We start from the raw sequence: 17174 nt of genomic DNA on the forward strand, positions 1-17174 counted from the left end.
AATACATAATTATCAAATTTAGTAATTTTCAACGATACGTTTGATAAATTGACCAATGGGTATATGAAAAATAAATAATCGTAAAAATACATTTTTAATACAATATAAAAAAATATTCAACTAAATTTGAAAGGAAAATAATAATAATTTGCAATCGAAATTTTAATCAAATGAAATAAACAATATGTATTCGCAATTAAAAAATAAATAAAATATTTTTTAGTTGAGTATCGAACCATGGCTGCCATAAATAGATTACATAAAAATTCGAAGGCAATGGGAATGTTTAATTTTATAGATATTTGTTAATAAATTGTAAATCATTTTTACTTTGCTCTTGTCGCGTATTGTTTCTACATACATTATATTCGCACGCGCATTTCATCTATTTTAGCATTATGTATGAATATATTTTCAACATTATCGATAATGATAAATGACGTGTGAATATGTACGTAACATAGTACAACATTATTCGATTATGATTCGATTTATAGGTACCTGTCGGCATCGGTTGCATCCATCCGTCGTCACCACTATCGCCGTGGTGTTTCACCCGGCCCAGTACTTGTATCGCGGATACGTCATCATAGGAATCGTTTGGTTCTGATTCATCCGCGTACAGTCTCCGGTAATATTCCAAATACTTGCAGTGGAATTCATCGTTGCTGATGTCCACCTGCATTAATGTCAGAGAAAAAAAAAAACAAACTAGAATTATTATAATTATTATTCTCTTTCTATATTACACTCGCCGGGCCGGCTTTTTTCTCGCATTATTTGTGTTACCACAGAATCTCTCACGGGTGACTGCTTTCTCTCTCTCTCTCTCTCTCTCTCTCTCTCTCTCTCTCTATCGTTAATCGTCGATATATTTTATTATACGTTCAACCACGCACAGCAGTATAATCTTATAATGGACGTTTGTCGGTTTTCGGTGATTTTTATCGGAAGTTGCCAACACCGGACCGGCTTTGACGGCAAGCCGCTGCATACATTACACATTTTACATTAATAAAGTATATTATATTATTGTTGTCGCGCGCGTTAGCATTCGACTGCACATTTGATTTCATCTCATTAATATTATGGTCATTGTTAAACTGTAATGAATTTAGTCGACTGCGCAGACAAGCGTATAACATAATAACCAATATCCGTCATGTTTGCAATAAGATAAATATATATACTATATGGTATCATATATTAAATAATTACTTTTTCAATATAAAGTCATTTATTTAAGTTTGAAATGTAACTAACTCAGTTATTAAAATTAAGTAACTAGTCCAACTTTGAATTTTGATTTAGTTTGTATTTTTTTTTTAATTAAAAATTTGTAATTGCCATATTTTATTTGAGTCCGTATTTTATCGTACATGGAATATTTAAAATATGCAAAAATTGTTATCCATTGTATGCATGTCTATTAAGGGTAAATTAATTATATATTTAGGTATTTAGGTTTTAGAACAATTTTTAGATTCTATGTCCATTATGAAGATATTAGAACGATTATATTAAATATAATAATAGATTTTATCAGAGAATTTAAAAGTGTCCGCCAGTTTCGCGGTTGGTATTTTTCCATTCATCCATAACACATTTACGAAACATTCGTATCGATTTATACCATTACAATACGTAAACCAATTGATCTCCCAATACATAAATAACATTAGGCTTAAATCGTATTTAGAATAGTCTACCGAATTAAAAGTTCATTAATTTATTTATTTATTGAGAGTTTGGATCGTATGAGTGTCTACTTTAAGTTTATAATTAATTTGAAATAATTATGGATCCATTGGTTATATAGGTATCAAAGTCTTATTTTACAACGATAAATTACAATGAAAATGCGAAATTCATCTGTTCTGACGACATTAGGCATACCACATGACGCGTCGCACTAATTATAGTTTTTACAAAACATAATAAAACTATACTTCGTTAATTATGTTATTTGTAAACGCATTTTTTTTTTAATTTCATAATATTGTTTTATGCTTTCAGCTTTATCTGTTTTACGATTGTCCTTCCAATCATATAAATAACATCCATAGCAATAAATAGTTTTGTGTAGTACTATTAATAAATCGATATAATTTATTTACACACGCTTGAAGTGACATCTTTTCATCTACATGATACTAATATATTGTACTCTTTCAGCTTTTCGTATCTGTTGGTGAAAAAAAAATATTGAATTATTTGATACAAACAGATTTATTTTATAAAAATACGTTAAGTGCTATTCAAAAAAAAAAAAAAAAATGAATAAAAATAATAATAATAATAATTATTATTATAATATGATATTTATTAAAAAAATGAAAAAAACATTAAAATTTAGAACTATAAAATTGTTATTATATCATATCGAAAATTAAATAACCAAGAAATATTTTCAAATTAATTTCTTCCTTTCAATGGTCTTAATTAAAATTTTCTAAAAACGAGTAAACATTTTTATAGCATACATTTTTTATTTCTAAAATCAATAAAAATACTAAAATGTAATATAAATATCGTAGTCGTTTTATAGTCGTTTTATGTAATTAAATTATTATCCTCTAAATTGTTTATTTTAATTACAATTTAAATAAAACTCGTATACCTAATATATAATTATTCTGTTTATTTCAATAGATGTTTAAAGAAAGTTAATCGAATTAGAATTACTTTTCGAACGTTTATACTATTTTCATTAAAACAATACACAACTTAATAATACATTTAATTTTTAATTTTTAAATAGCAAAATTAAATATAATACACAGTTATTTAAATATCACACTGTAGTGTACGTTTATTTATTGGATATAATTCTAAAAATTGTGAATACAAATAAATAAGAAATTGATTTTTTTATATGAAGATATATTTTATTGTCTAATTAATTTCTAAATTATGTATTTTTAATATACTATTGATCAGTATCAAGAACCTTAAAACGCTTAAAAACTTTGATTGCATTTTTATATTCTCAAATTCTTTCTTAATGGATGCACAATAAAGATACAATATGAGTAGTATTTACTATTATATATATATATATATTATACTACAACTCGAAATTCCAGCTAATGTATCTGTTATTAATGTTAATTGTCAAGTAGCGGGTAAATTTTTTTATGTAGAACATTTAAAACCATATTATTATTTTAGTTTACGTAACCTACATTTTTGGATTCGGTCGAGTATAATATAGAGTGGAAACTATGTTTTATTGATGTTATGATTGTTTTTTCCTATTAATACTTTCATAAATCATGATCCCATACTTCATTCCTATCTACAAATCTTCAAATATATATATATACATACATATAAGAGTATTGAAAACCGGTAAACTTCGTGTATATTACTTTAACATTTTTTTCTACATTTGATTAAGAATTGAAAAATCGGACTCACTTATTTCCATAAAAAAAAATTAAAAAATATAAAAAAAAGGTAAAACTAATGTTGTAACAATTAATAATACCCACTCATTAAAAATAGAAAGTATTTAATATTATTTTAGTGAGTCGTTTAGAATTTTGGATTCTGAAGACCTATCAAACTATCATTTTGTTTTTTTAAGTATAAAAATATAGTATTGTACAAAGTGTTGATTTTTCAAATAATTTTTAAAAGTAAATCTTTATGATAGAATAATTTTTTAATTGCTGTTGTATGAACGGAATTAAGTTTCGTCTTTTTATGAAAATCTAATGGGAATTACTACATAATTTGTTAAACTCAAATAATATTTGATCACACTGGTATCTCATGAATATCATGGTTTATAAATAATTTAACTTTACAATCCTAAATCAAATATAGTTAAAAAAAAAAGGAATTAAAATAATATATTGTATTTTTATCAATTTTATTTAGTGTGCTGATGGTATATACATTTGTACCTCGTGTTTTTAAAATATCAATTACAACGTATAACCATTAATAATATTAAAATTCTTAAAAAAATGCACAACGTAATATATAAATGTATGAAATAACATTATTTATAGTTATTTAAATCCTTAAAATATACTATCTTTTTTTTAAAAATTTTTATTTACATAATAAAATAATTTTATTATGTGAATAATATAATATAATATAGTATAAGAATACAATTATTGTATTTTTATTCAAAACATATTCACTAATGAGTGGTGAGTATACTGATCAAAATAGTTTTTAAAAAATCAATCCAATTGAATTTATTATTAGTTGTAAATGTACAATAGTTGTAACTACGTTTAACGCAATAGTCCATCGTAAGTTATTAAATGTGTTAATTGTTTTTAGTACACACAGTACACGCAATTCATTTTTTGTATTTTTTGCTTTTCTATAAATTATGATAATAATGATAGATATGATAACGATATAATATTTATGATTTTGAAAATCTGAAGTTCGTGATAAATTTTAATACGGAAATTAAATATTGAACGAAACACATACAAAGATCTACTGTCTAGTCCTATAATTACGTACGACGAAGATTGCTTTTTTATTGTTTTCGTAAATAAACGCACATGACTTGTAGTGGCAAAAAAAATATCCGTCAAGTACACGTGCACGTGAATATATTATACTCACGTGTTTTAAATCAAATTTGTACGGGTTGTATGCTATTGCCGATAAACCTCGACGGGCATTAGAAAAATATCAAAACTCCAACGATCCCACACGAGGTAAATATAGGTATTTAATTTTCGGAATCGATGGTATAGATATTAATACAAACTTTTTCTGATGTAAAACTCTATAATTTTATTAATTTAAATTCATGGTATGTACTTTTTATTTTTATTTTTGTCAGTGTTATATTTATTTCACGATAAATGATGTCACTTTGATGTTTTGTTAGCAAATTTGTTTTGATATTTTATACATATTAACTTATTTCATAATGAGCGGATATAATATTTTATGTAACTAAATAATTTAAATACTATATTAATCATAGTATCTAATAATTTGTACTCTTTACTTAATTGTATAGTAATTTTAAGTTATCTTTGTATGCCTAATGCACATTTAACACGGTTGTTGGATTTTGTCAATAATCATGTAAACCCATTAGACACGGAAAAATGCGAAACAACAAATAGAGTTAGGTCGGTTTATATTTTGTAAGATAAAATTTTATTAAAATTTCAAACGTATTTTTTTCATCAATGAGACCTACACAACTGTAAAAATGATCTATTAATGTGGTGTACGAGGGGGGGGGGCAAACGAAAATACGCAAATCCACATAAAGCTGCCAAAAAGTACTATAAATAACGACTGTTACCGTTTTAATATAAATTTGCTATTACTCAAAAACAGGCAGAGCTCGGGGGCTATATATATATATATTAGTTAATAATATATGTCACGTTATGATGTTGTAGGGCGGAAAAAACGCGTGTGAAACACGATGAACACACATACCTTATCCATGTCGGGCACCTTTTGCAATTTCAACCCTTTGATCATGTTGTGGCCGAATCTCGCGGTCGAATCGTCGTGCTTCCCGAATCCCGAGTACTGGACCGCCCGCATGGAGTTGGCCAGCTGCAGCATTATCAACAGCGCACCGATTGGCCAACGGTACGGCGATACGCCCGCCGCGGCGCTCGGCTCGGTCATGGTGCGTGAACACCGACGATGGTTCGGGATGTACCACGTTCGTTGACGGCGCGCGATTTTATGGTCCACGTCAACAAGTAGGGCGACAAGAAGATCGCGTAAAACACAAGAGTTGTACGCGCGTACCGTACGGGCGTCGTCGTGCGACTGACTGACCGCAGCGACGGCGCTCGGCCGACTACTTACGGTGACGCGGTGGATACGGCGATGGCGGCGGCGGTGGTGGCGGCGGTGGTGGCGGCGGCGGCGAAGACGACGACGACGACGACAGACCGTAGAGTAGCCGGAATCGGCGCGACGGCCGTGCCGTATCGCATTGCCGTTGCGGGCTGGGAGGAAAAAAACCGCGGTCGGCCGAGAACGGAAATGGACGTGGAAGAACCGACCGAAATACAAATAATACCTAATAAGAAAAAAACAACGAGATCGGGTACGTTGTCGTGTCGCGATGCCTTGATTACACGGTCGGTTCCGCGAACGGTTATGACAGCGATGTACTACTGTAACCGGCTGTATTACTATCTGTTGACGGAACCGGCGGACCTATCTATCGTTGGACTACTGAACGCGTGCGGCGGACGGCCCGCACGTTTTATACGACGAACTCGGGGTGCGCGCGCGCGTCAAAACCTTGCGACGGCCGGTGCTCCTCGCAGCCAGTCGGTGTGCACGGCGAGAGTTGTAGGTAGGCAGCGGCGGCGACGGCTGCGAAGCGGTGCGCGCGTAAAATAATATTATTAGACACGAGCGCGCCGCACTCACGCACACGCGCCCGCACGCCGGACGGTGACGTGTACGCTATGTACGCGATGTACCACCACCCCTTCTGGTGTATGATCACGCATCTTCTCCGTGTAACGCGTGTGCGACACACGTGTGCCTCGGGTTGCGAACGGCCTCGGGCGAACCGCCCTTCCGCGTCGCAACCGGTAAGGCGAACGGCATCGAAAAGTCCGGCCGGCATTCACCGTACGCAGACGGGTTGTCGCGTTCATAACACACCCTCGGAGTGTGTAACAATCGCGTCCTCAAAGAGCTCTCCACGACGGAATGTTGTCCGACTCGACGATTTTTCGCCGTCGACGGATCGTACTTGCATTGCATTTTATGCGCAGGCGTGCCCGCACCTTTTTAGCAAGTCGTGCACAAGACAAATATACATATTTGACAGCACGAATCGTTTCGTTGGAATCATAACTTTGAACAAGCGTTAATTGATAATACAATTAAAGTTAAATTATGGAGGTCGTGTCTCTCATGCACAGGTGCCACCTGTAACTACGCCTATGGTTTTATGGTCCAAGAAATAATAATTACGAATTCATATCATCTATTATATAATAGATTAAAAGCATTTCGTTCAACAACGTTTAAATCGTTTCTAGGTAATTAATTATAAATGCAACAAGTTTAGCAATCAGAGTTCCAGGACTAAAACCGATTGAGTGAAAATGTGACGGTGTTTCTAGACTTGTATGATATTTTATACAGTGAATTGTTCCGATGCGTGTACGTACACCAGATAAAACCAACATCATGGCGGCGGTAAAAAACATTAAGGCTTACGTCACCGAACAGAGATACAACCTCGTTGATGGATGCACATTTAATTCATGTATTTATACCATATTTAATATGCTTAAAATATTAAATATTTCAACCTACACATTTTAAATAAAAAGTTTGTTTCTGAAACATACTCTGTTATTGAAAATGAATCCATTATACCTTCTGCAAATATATTTATATCATTGAAATTATGCAATATTTTTTTATACCTGCGATATTTCCTTATGATGGTGATTGTTTTTGTGACTCTTGCGACGAATGCGATTTTATAATACAATTTCAAATTGCATAGCATACACTTTAATTTAGTTTGTATTACACAACAGTAGCGGATTGGTCAGAAAAGCAAAGGGACAATCGCCTCCCGGGCCCTTGATAGTGGGTATCATGTAAAATCATATCAATAAAAATTGTATATAGTTTACTCGTATACGAAATGTAATATATATTTTCTGTTTTCAATTGTACAAAATTACAAAAAAAAAGTTTATTGAGCACCATTAATTACAAATATTTGTTAGTCGAAATGTGATAATAATAAGTCCAGTTTTAATGAACCCTCTGGGCCCCTCTACCCAGTCCGCTCCCGCTACATAATTTCAGACCCTGACAATGGAGATATATTTTACGAGATAATGAAATATATTGGCGGCGTCGTTACCGCATACTGGTAAGTGGTTTAGTAGATCGTGTAGAGACGATATACGGGAGTAGTTGGTGCGTGACCCGTGTGTGTAATGGACCTGTTGCGCATCCATATTACAATAGGTAAGTAAATGTCTAACGACGGTGGCGGTGACGGAAAAACGGATGTATCATACTATATTTATATAACTCATTGTATTTCCTCGAAAACCTGATTGACTCATTCCATACGTATACGCGATCCCATGTGTATGCTCTTATTTGTACGTAGTACGGGCGCCTACGGTTCCGCAAAGTTTCTCTTGTTCAGCGCCAGTCGATTACGATGACGAAATACAATAATAATATGTGTAATGCATACTGTAATGTATTAGTGTGCAGCCGTATCGCGCGATTGTTTTTTCTTTCCTTGCAAGGGTAACCCTTGTTCGACAGGTTTGCTGCAGTTTTGATTATATATCCAATATCGGTTTTTAGCGCCATGAGCAATTGGAAAAACCGTAGTCTTCTTTCTCTCACATACATTCTTCCTGCAGTGGCGTCATTCGATGAAAGGAGCAACTCGTGCATTTGCCAAACTAGAATGAAACTGATTTAGTCGGCATATCATCAAAATATAAATACGTATTTTTTAAAGTCAATAACAATGTTGTTAACCAGAAAAATTAAACGTGTACTATATGAGTATTTAAGTACAAAATACAAATCATTATATTTTTGGACTGGTTTGACTCCCCTTCCCCCCACGTTAATCGGCACTTTAGTAAAATGAGCCACTGAATTGGCAATTTAATAAAAGCATACAGACTGCCCTTTACTAAAAAAAACCGAAATTTCGCCACAGTCATGTACATCAGTGGTCTTCAATCGGTGGGTCGCAACCCAATTTTGGGTCACTTAAACTTAAGATTGGTTCACGATAAGTCTTCCGTTTAAAATTTTAAAAATGCTATACATTATTATTGTATGATATTATATTATATATGTCATATGACATCAGATAAAATAATTTTTAATTGTTACGGACACACTTAGGTGTCCGAATGTAAATAAATTAAATTAGTACACAAGTTGTTAAATGGTCAGTTTGAAATGTATTTGATGGACAATTAAACAATAGAACGACTTTATTACTAAAAAAAAATATAATTATATAAACTTTGCGTAATGTTCTGTAATATTCTGAACGATGAGAATGCTTTGATCTATCCCCGGACAAACTCATTGGCGTTCATGCTCAACAAGCAGTCCTGCCGTCCGGTTAAGTTGCTTGTTCAGCATATTCCTTTAAATATTCAGGATCAAATATCGCACTATCTTTTTTTCTGTATCATAAACAAGAATTTTGTTTGAATTATTACTTATAATAAAAGTTATATATTATCTAGATACCTAGAAAAATACAAATATGTATTTATTCAGTTATAAAAGCACTTCTAAAATGGCACATATTAAGCAATTTTACTTTTTTTTTTTATTTTTCATGACTAACTAAACTGACATGGAACGCAAAAAATGTATGGTAAAAAAAGCGGGTCACGAGTCAAAAAGGTTGAAGATCAGTACCGCGATCAAAACCGCGTGTACAGAGGGTGCAATCCACATGGGCCCCGGGCCTCGAACTATAGTATAAGTATACTATATATATATATATATATAAGTATACTTATTATCGGGCCTAAAAAAGTCAAATGCTCAAAAACGTTTGATGAGTAGGGGCTTCAAGATTTTGATTCGCACACATGCCTAAAGTAGTTTAGTTACGGTATTGTTGAAGACCACTGCTGGTACACACATAATAAATATACTTTATATTAATAATTAATATTTATTTAACATACAATTTATTTTATCAATCAATTTGTGTTTTAGAAACAAATTTTTTTCGTATAATTTGAAACCATTTAACATTTTAAAAAAACACTATAATGTTTGTGTATACAAAACCTAAGTTTTTCTTTATCAAACAAAATTATAAGCCCATGGAGTAAGATAAATTTATTATAAAATCGAATTAAACTAAAAAAAGTTTTTGTAAAAAATTAAATAATTATGTTGGTTCTGTTAATTTTAACTCTTTGCCAAATTATATAAAAAAAAAAAAATATTAATAATGTTACTAACATTAAGAAATATATATAAATTATATTTTGTTTAGGAACGTCTCAAATTAGAAGCGTTACTAACCTTGAAGTAAATGCAACATTAATGGTTCGTTAATTCATCGAAATATCACAATGGTAGTGCGGAAAAAATGTCTTACATTTTGGAACAACATAAACATAAATTTCCTGAATTTTACTTAATGAAATTAAAGTATTTATGAATACCTGCAACTTAAGTTCCATCAGAGCGAGTATTTTTAAAAGCTGAATTGTAACTAATGGTGTAAAAATAGGTTATCTCTAAAACATCTTACTTACATTATATTTTTAAATTGTCATTTAAATATGATATATTTTACTTAGATTAGTTAATAATTATAAATACCTTTATTTCTAACGTAAAGAATTTTTAAATGTTTTATTTTAAAAAGTAATTTATTTTGTTTTTGTATAATTATAGGCATAGGTGGATATTTGGTTGAATTTTTGGGGGGGGGCTATAATAATTCAATGTAAAATAATCCGCAGAGGCTTCGCCTCCACACCCCCTTTCTATGCACAAGTAAGACTTATTACCATTAAAAATATAAATATGTTTAAATTGAATTTAAAAAAAAACACTAAATAACGTATATCTAAAAATAATTAATATTTTATTTTAATGATAAATTAACATCATATAATATAATAAATATCAGCAAAGATATTCAATATATCATTGCTTTTTATATTTTTCGATAAATCTTTTTCAATATATAGTATTGAAAGATCGCTGAACCTATCTTGAACAAACGATGTCCTTAGCCAAGTTTTTATTTTTTTCATTGCACTGAAACTTCTTTTACAAGTAGCCGAACTAATTGGTATTGTTAATGCTATTGTAAATAGTTTTTTATTATTACTATTTTACGATTTTCAAAAAAAACGAACAGATAATTATTAAAACAACGAATAACATTTCTAACAAAGTTTCGATTTTGGGAGGGCTATTAAAATATTTGGGGGTGTCTATACTCCCCCCTCCCCACGATGACCACCTATGATTATAGGTATAAGCTAATATGGTTTAGCATTATTAGAATAAAAAAAAAAATTGTTAGATACTATGAATTTTTATTAACAAAGTTTTGAATAATATAACGATAAGTTTATTGATTTTTTAATCAATAATATTAATATTTCGAATATTTCATACTTCGAATGAACATTTCAATTATTTTAACCGAATAAATATCTCAATTACTAATTTCTCGATTATCGAAATCATATGATTATTCTCATCACTAGTTGTTTAGTTATACTTAGGGATATAACAACATTAATCGTTATATATATATATATATATAATTATTATCAGTGGCGGATTAACCTTCTCGGCGCCCTTAGGCACGCTTAATGATTACCGCCCTTTTTTCTAAGTACTGTAACAACCAGTGGCGTAAATTAGATCCAATTTCTGGTGGTGCAGGGACATATTATCAACTTATAATTTCCATCACACCAATTTTCCAATTTCCTAAGTAAAATCCTTTCCAATAAACTAAATATTTTCCCATATATTTCTTTAAATAATAAATAAATTTTGAATTATTTTAGCAGTAAAACCTAATAATATTAATAAAAAAACAATCAATTTTTTTTTTTTAGTACGCTGATTTCCTTGGCTCTTGAAAATAATATTATAGATAGAATATTTAAGATTCAATAATTTTCTGGTTGTGCGAAAACATATCTTTGCACCACTACATTTAAGATTGGTAACAACCCAAAAATCGGTAATCGGGTATAGCCGTCCTGGGAGTGAGAAATGGTTCAAAGGTATTATGGTTGAATAATTATTACTCCACACTTTAATTCAAATTTTGTATACATATAATAAACCAAAGTTAGATTTTTAAGAATCTACGAATTCGTAGGTATCTATCTAATACCTATAAATTGAGCTTAAAACGATACTTTTATCACCCTTAATTATTTACTTCTAAGGCATACCCCCTTGGAAATTTACGATACCCCCCATGGGATAGGTCTGAAATAAATACAGGATGCAGAGGCGTATATAGACTTACTTTTAGGGGGGAGGGTGAATCAAATTTTTTCTTTAATTCAGGCTCAAAATGTACAAGTAAAATGTTTGATTATATTTAAAACAGGTGAATCCTTAATATTTGTGACTTTTTGTTTTTAATTTAATGCCGGATTAGTGCCGGATCCACTTAAAATCGACTTTTTTATAGTTTTTTTTAACACCTGTGTTTAGAATGTTACGCTTGTGTTTCATTTGATTTTTTACCAAATATGGACCCGACAAAAAGCCCAATTCAGTATTCATAGCCACGCGTAATTTGATTTCGTTATAAAATGATCCACATTAAAAAAATTTGAAATGTGTATCTCACATATAATAATTTCCTTAAATATGGATTCAGGAATGTGATCGCCCCTTCGCCCCCCCCCCCCTAAAATACACCCTTGAATTGATGACTACTAGATTTTATATACATGTTATGCGTTATTTTCATGATGTGTATATTTTTCATTTTATTATTCTAATAATTTCAAAACTGGACAATATCTTTTTTTGTCCTGGAGGGGGGAAATTATCCCGAACCCCTCCCTCATTTATACGCCACTACCTACGTAAAAATATGCAGTAAAATATATTATATACATTATTATTTTTATAACACATATTTTATTTTAATAAGTAAAAGTACTTATAGGCACCTAATAAGTACAATATAATATAGGTTGATTACAATAATATCATAATATATACTTATGAATAATTTAATAGATCTCCAAGAAATAAAGTTGTACTTGTGATTGTTCGAACTACGCTGCAGAGAAACAACCACTGTCTTTAGTAGGTATACAAAATTACAAAAGGCGAGGGTGACCAATGTGTTCAGATGTTCACAGCAAAATAAATTGAAAAATAATAATATTATGATGGGTACTTATGTGTTTAAACACAATCAATTTGTAGTCATAATAATAAACCCAAATAATATCATTACGATTACGACCGTCACTGTGTCAATTAGTAAATACGTATATTGTATAATATGGGTTGAAAATAATTATCTTTTCGTTGAATATTAAAACATTTTCGCCGATAAATTGATTTATATTTACCGCGAACTCGCCAACAATATTACTGTCAATAATGTTTAATATTCTCAGTCGTATTATTAGTGAGAAAAACTCGACGATTTTGGCTTATTCTTATTTAATGGCTGCGTATTTCTCATGCGTTACGCATAATGCATAATAATGCAAGTTATAACTAAAAAAAAGTAGCCAATAATTTCTCATCGGGCGGTTTGTCATTACGTGTTTTCGAACTACCACGATCGTTTACCCAAATCGACGTTTCAAGAATAGGCTCCCTCCAGGGATTTAAATTATTAAATTTCGAATTTTCTGATACCAAAATTAATGAGTTTAATGTCATTAATTTTTTTTTTCATTTTTGTTCGAGAGAAAAAAAATAATACATAAAAAATTTGCCACCCCCTACAAATTGCCGCCCTAGGCTTGAGTCTCACGAGCCTAATGGTTAATCCGCCACTGGTCTTTATACTATAATACTATATGTAATTTATTATCTACAAAAATTAATCTACAGTTCTTGTGTAATATCGATAAAATGTTATGGTTGACTCAATCGCTGATATTGGGGAACTACTGTGTGCCTAAATATTTAATAAGATGTATTTATGTGTTATATCGATAGTAAAATATGTTAAGTATATATTCTTCGTGTAATATCATATATACCTAAAAATATAATCATTTTCTTTCCTGTAGAATATATTTTTTATTTATATAACATATTTTATTTTTTAAAATTTGATATTTATTCATCATACAAAACAAAAATTATTATTTTTTCTCAGACAAACTGTAGTTGTCGTAATTATGTGTACATTGTTGTCACGGAATAGTTTTTGACTAAATAATAATTATTTTCATGCTTGTATTTGTATTATTTGTGGCATGCGATCATAATATTAAAATACCCGTCGTCCCCGTAGCCATCTCACGGTCATCGGCCTACCTTCTTTTTGTTTTTCATCTACGTCTAGTACACGCACTCACATATATACTTACACACAAGTAATTGTAACTTAATTTTAATATCCGTTTATATCGTCTTCCATATGTATTGTAAATTATGCAGTCATAAAGTCAAATTCGTGTGTATTATTAACTATTGTTGTATCTGTGTGTGTATATGCCTAACCGGGCATATAATTTAAGCCCCTCCCCCAAAATAAATAATAATAATATAACACATTATTTCGTTCATAATCGAAATTATTTAATATTAAAATATAACTTATAAATGAAAATCATTTAATACTTTTTTTAATTATCAAATTAAACAAATTATAACATAATAAAACATACTGTTTTCTTTTTATTGTTTTATTTTTTTTTCATTAGGTATACCATTTTTAAAATTAATTTTGCTTAAATATTTTGCCATCTCTGAGACTTGACATAATGACTAATTAATATCCATTTAAAAAATTTAAATCCGTTGAATCCGAGTCTCACAATTTTGTCTAGCTTATTGGCATTTTTGTCATTTGAGTAGCATAGCCTAAATTTGACAAAATCTGAATTATCGACATGGCTTGCGCGTGCGGAAAAGTACCGTCACAATCGGCATAATCGATTTCTGGAATATATAAGATAAGAAAACGTCCGTCGACGATTTAATAGAAATAATTGTGAAAGATATTGAAGACGTTGAGGTGTTTCGAATTATGTGTGATGAAGTAAGGTGAAATATAAATGTTTTATACATGGACTTCTTAATTTATTTTTATTAAATTAATTTATAGGTGTTACAAACAAAAACAAATGGCATTATATTTAAGGTATATTAAAAATCTAGATGCTGTTGAGAGATTTCTCGGTTTTATAGATTGTTCTAAGAATCAAGATACTGAAAATTTATATCATTACATATTATGATACCTGAAAAAGTGTAAACTTAGTTTTAAACCACAAATAGTTGCTCAGTCATATGGCGGTGCAAATGTTATGTTTGAGAAATTTAACGGACTATAAAATAAAATAAAAAATCAATACCATCACGCTATTTATACCCACTATATGGCTCATAAAATGAACCTCACTGTAATTTATATGTATAAATATATAAAGGTAATGCATATTTATATTCATCTTAGATCTTTATGATTTTATTTATTACTTATATTAATACTAGGAAACAAGGCATGTGTTCAACACTCTAGAATCCCTGTACGTACTTTTTTCTCATTCGTCAAAAAATCAAAAATTAACTGAAATTCAAACTAAACTAGGAATAAAACATACGACAATGATTAGATTTAGTGACACTAGATGGAACTGCCGTTTTTGAAATATTGAGTCTTAAAAACAGTTATAAAGCAAATGGTATAATATAATTAGTAATAATTAATGATTCAAAGTATTTAAATTCCAATATATTTGTTTTAGGTATATTAACAAATTTAAAAAGTGGACGATTTATAGTTTATTTATTTATTTTACATAAAGTATTAATTAATATTAATATTGTTTCTAACGAATTTTAAGAAAAAAATGCAACCTTAGGAGAATCTAAAAATATTATAGAAGGTGTGTGATGATGAGTAAAAATTCTAGAACAACAGAGTATTTTTCTAAGCTTTGGTGTGAAATAGAAATCTTTGCTAAAAACAATGAAATATCAATATAACACCATCTAAAGTTAAAAGTTAATAAATATATTATATTTATTCATAATTATAATAATTTTAAGTTAATAATAACTTTAAATGATGTGAAAAAGGTTTTAACAAAACAGACTTTCTCTAATTTATATAAACTATTTCAAGTAGCTTTAACAATTCCTATAATTCCTCCACTTGTGAAAAGAGTTTTTCGGCCATATGTAGAATAGAGACTTGGCTCCGAACTTCTATGCTCCAGGAAAGGTTCAACAACACCTCAATATTATTTATTAAAAAAGAAATTTCTAAATCTATTAATTCTGAAACAATTGTTGATATATTTGCACAAAAAAATAGATATATACAATTAAAATAAAAATAATTTAGTAGCTATTTAATATTTTATTTTTTTATGTTCCTATTACCTATATATATATATATATATATTTGGTGCCTCAGCTAGAACCAAGTAGGAGTAGCCACTACAGTTAATAGGTGGAAGCGACTATAAATATTTGTTTCCGCTAATGAATAAGACAAAAATGTTAAGCCCCCACAGATGAAACCAAATATCCGCCTAGAGTCCTGATTAAACTACATATATACGAAAAGACCATATTTTCACTGAATAATGTGTTTCCTATTCCAATTTCTAAAGGTGTAAGATACTTATCAAAGTACCCGTTGCGATTTCCTCGGGGTAAAACACTATATTGTGGCCTATTTGAATTTTTCTGGATGTAAGGATAATCTTTATCTGAATTTTAGTATGCCATTTAAACTTAATTATTTTTTAATTAATTAAAATTAGTTTTAGTTATTGTAAAAGTATAATTATAATTATATTCCAAATGCTCGTTTAAAACATCGTTGAAACATATCTATACATTTTTTAGTATAAATAAATATATAGAGTGACCTTGTCTATTATTACAAAACGTATGATTGAAATATTATTTTATTAATATTTATACATTAGCTTAAGCAGATTTTTTATAATAAAATAAATTATTTTTCGTTTTATAAAAATAGTACGTTTTAGTAATATTTCATATACAATATAGTTTGTTGAAGAACTGTGTTTTTAAATTTAATAATAATTATTTATATTTTTTTTCCTATGATATGTCTTCAAGTCAGGCTCGGATTACAGCTGAACCAGATATTAACAGAGTCAGTGTTAGAACGGCCTATGTTAGTCCATCTTGATATTGCAAAACCAAAATATTGGTTTGTTGTGTTTTGCATACAATTATTAGAATTAGATTCGATTAGATTTATTAGATTCTTAACTTAACTTTAACTTAAGTTCTGATATACATAGTGAAAAGGTAAATATTGAAACACATATCAAGTTCGAAAAATGTTAAATATTACTTCGTTTCACTAATTGATTCAGTGTTATGGCAATAATTTATGGTCAGTGGCGGCTCGTTAGGCATAGGTGGACATAGGGGGGCCCTAGACCCCCCAAATATTTTAAGAACCTCCCCAAAATCGAAAC

General features: G+C 30.0%; 2 protein-coding genes across 2 annotated transcripts in view; one reads left to right on the top strand and one right to left on the bottom strand.

Annotated features, from left to right (window-relative positions):
* LOC112682520 (growth/differentiation factor 7) overlaps positions 1-5858 on the bottom strand; it is a 15427-nt gene extending 9569 nt beyond the window's left edge. The window contains exons 1-2 of the mRNA XM_025553146.1: positions 5440-5858; positions 502-679 (exon numbers count right to left, since the gene is read on the bottom strand). Coding sequence (XP_025408931.1) covers positions 502-679; positions 5440-5637 — 376 coding nt within the window. The 5' untranslated portion in view covers positions 5638-5858. The remainder of the gene's footprint in view (positions 1-501; positions 680-5439) is intronic.
* On the top strand, positions 5858-5957 carry LOC112682521 (the record flags this gene model as incomplete). The annotated part of the gene is given in 1 exon segment (XM_025553147.1): positions 5858-5957. A coding segment is annotated over 1 exon segment (58 nt), but the record flags the coding sequence as incomplete, so codon positions are not given.
* Positions 5958-17174: the final 11217 nt, after the last annotated feature.

The sequence above is a fragment of the Sipha flava genome, unplaced genomic scaffold (genome assembly GCF_003268045.1).
Source record: "Sipha flava isolate LNK unplaced genomic scaffold, YSA_version1 205_pilon_pilon, whole genome shotgun sequence".
Classification (NCBI taxonomy): Eukaryota; Metazoa; Arthropoda; class Insecta; order Hemiptera; family Aphididae; genus Sipha; species Sipha flava.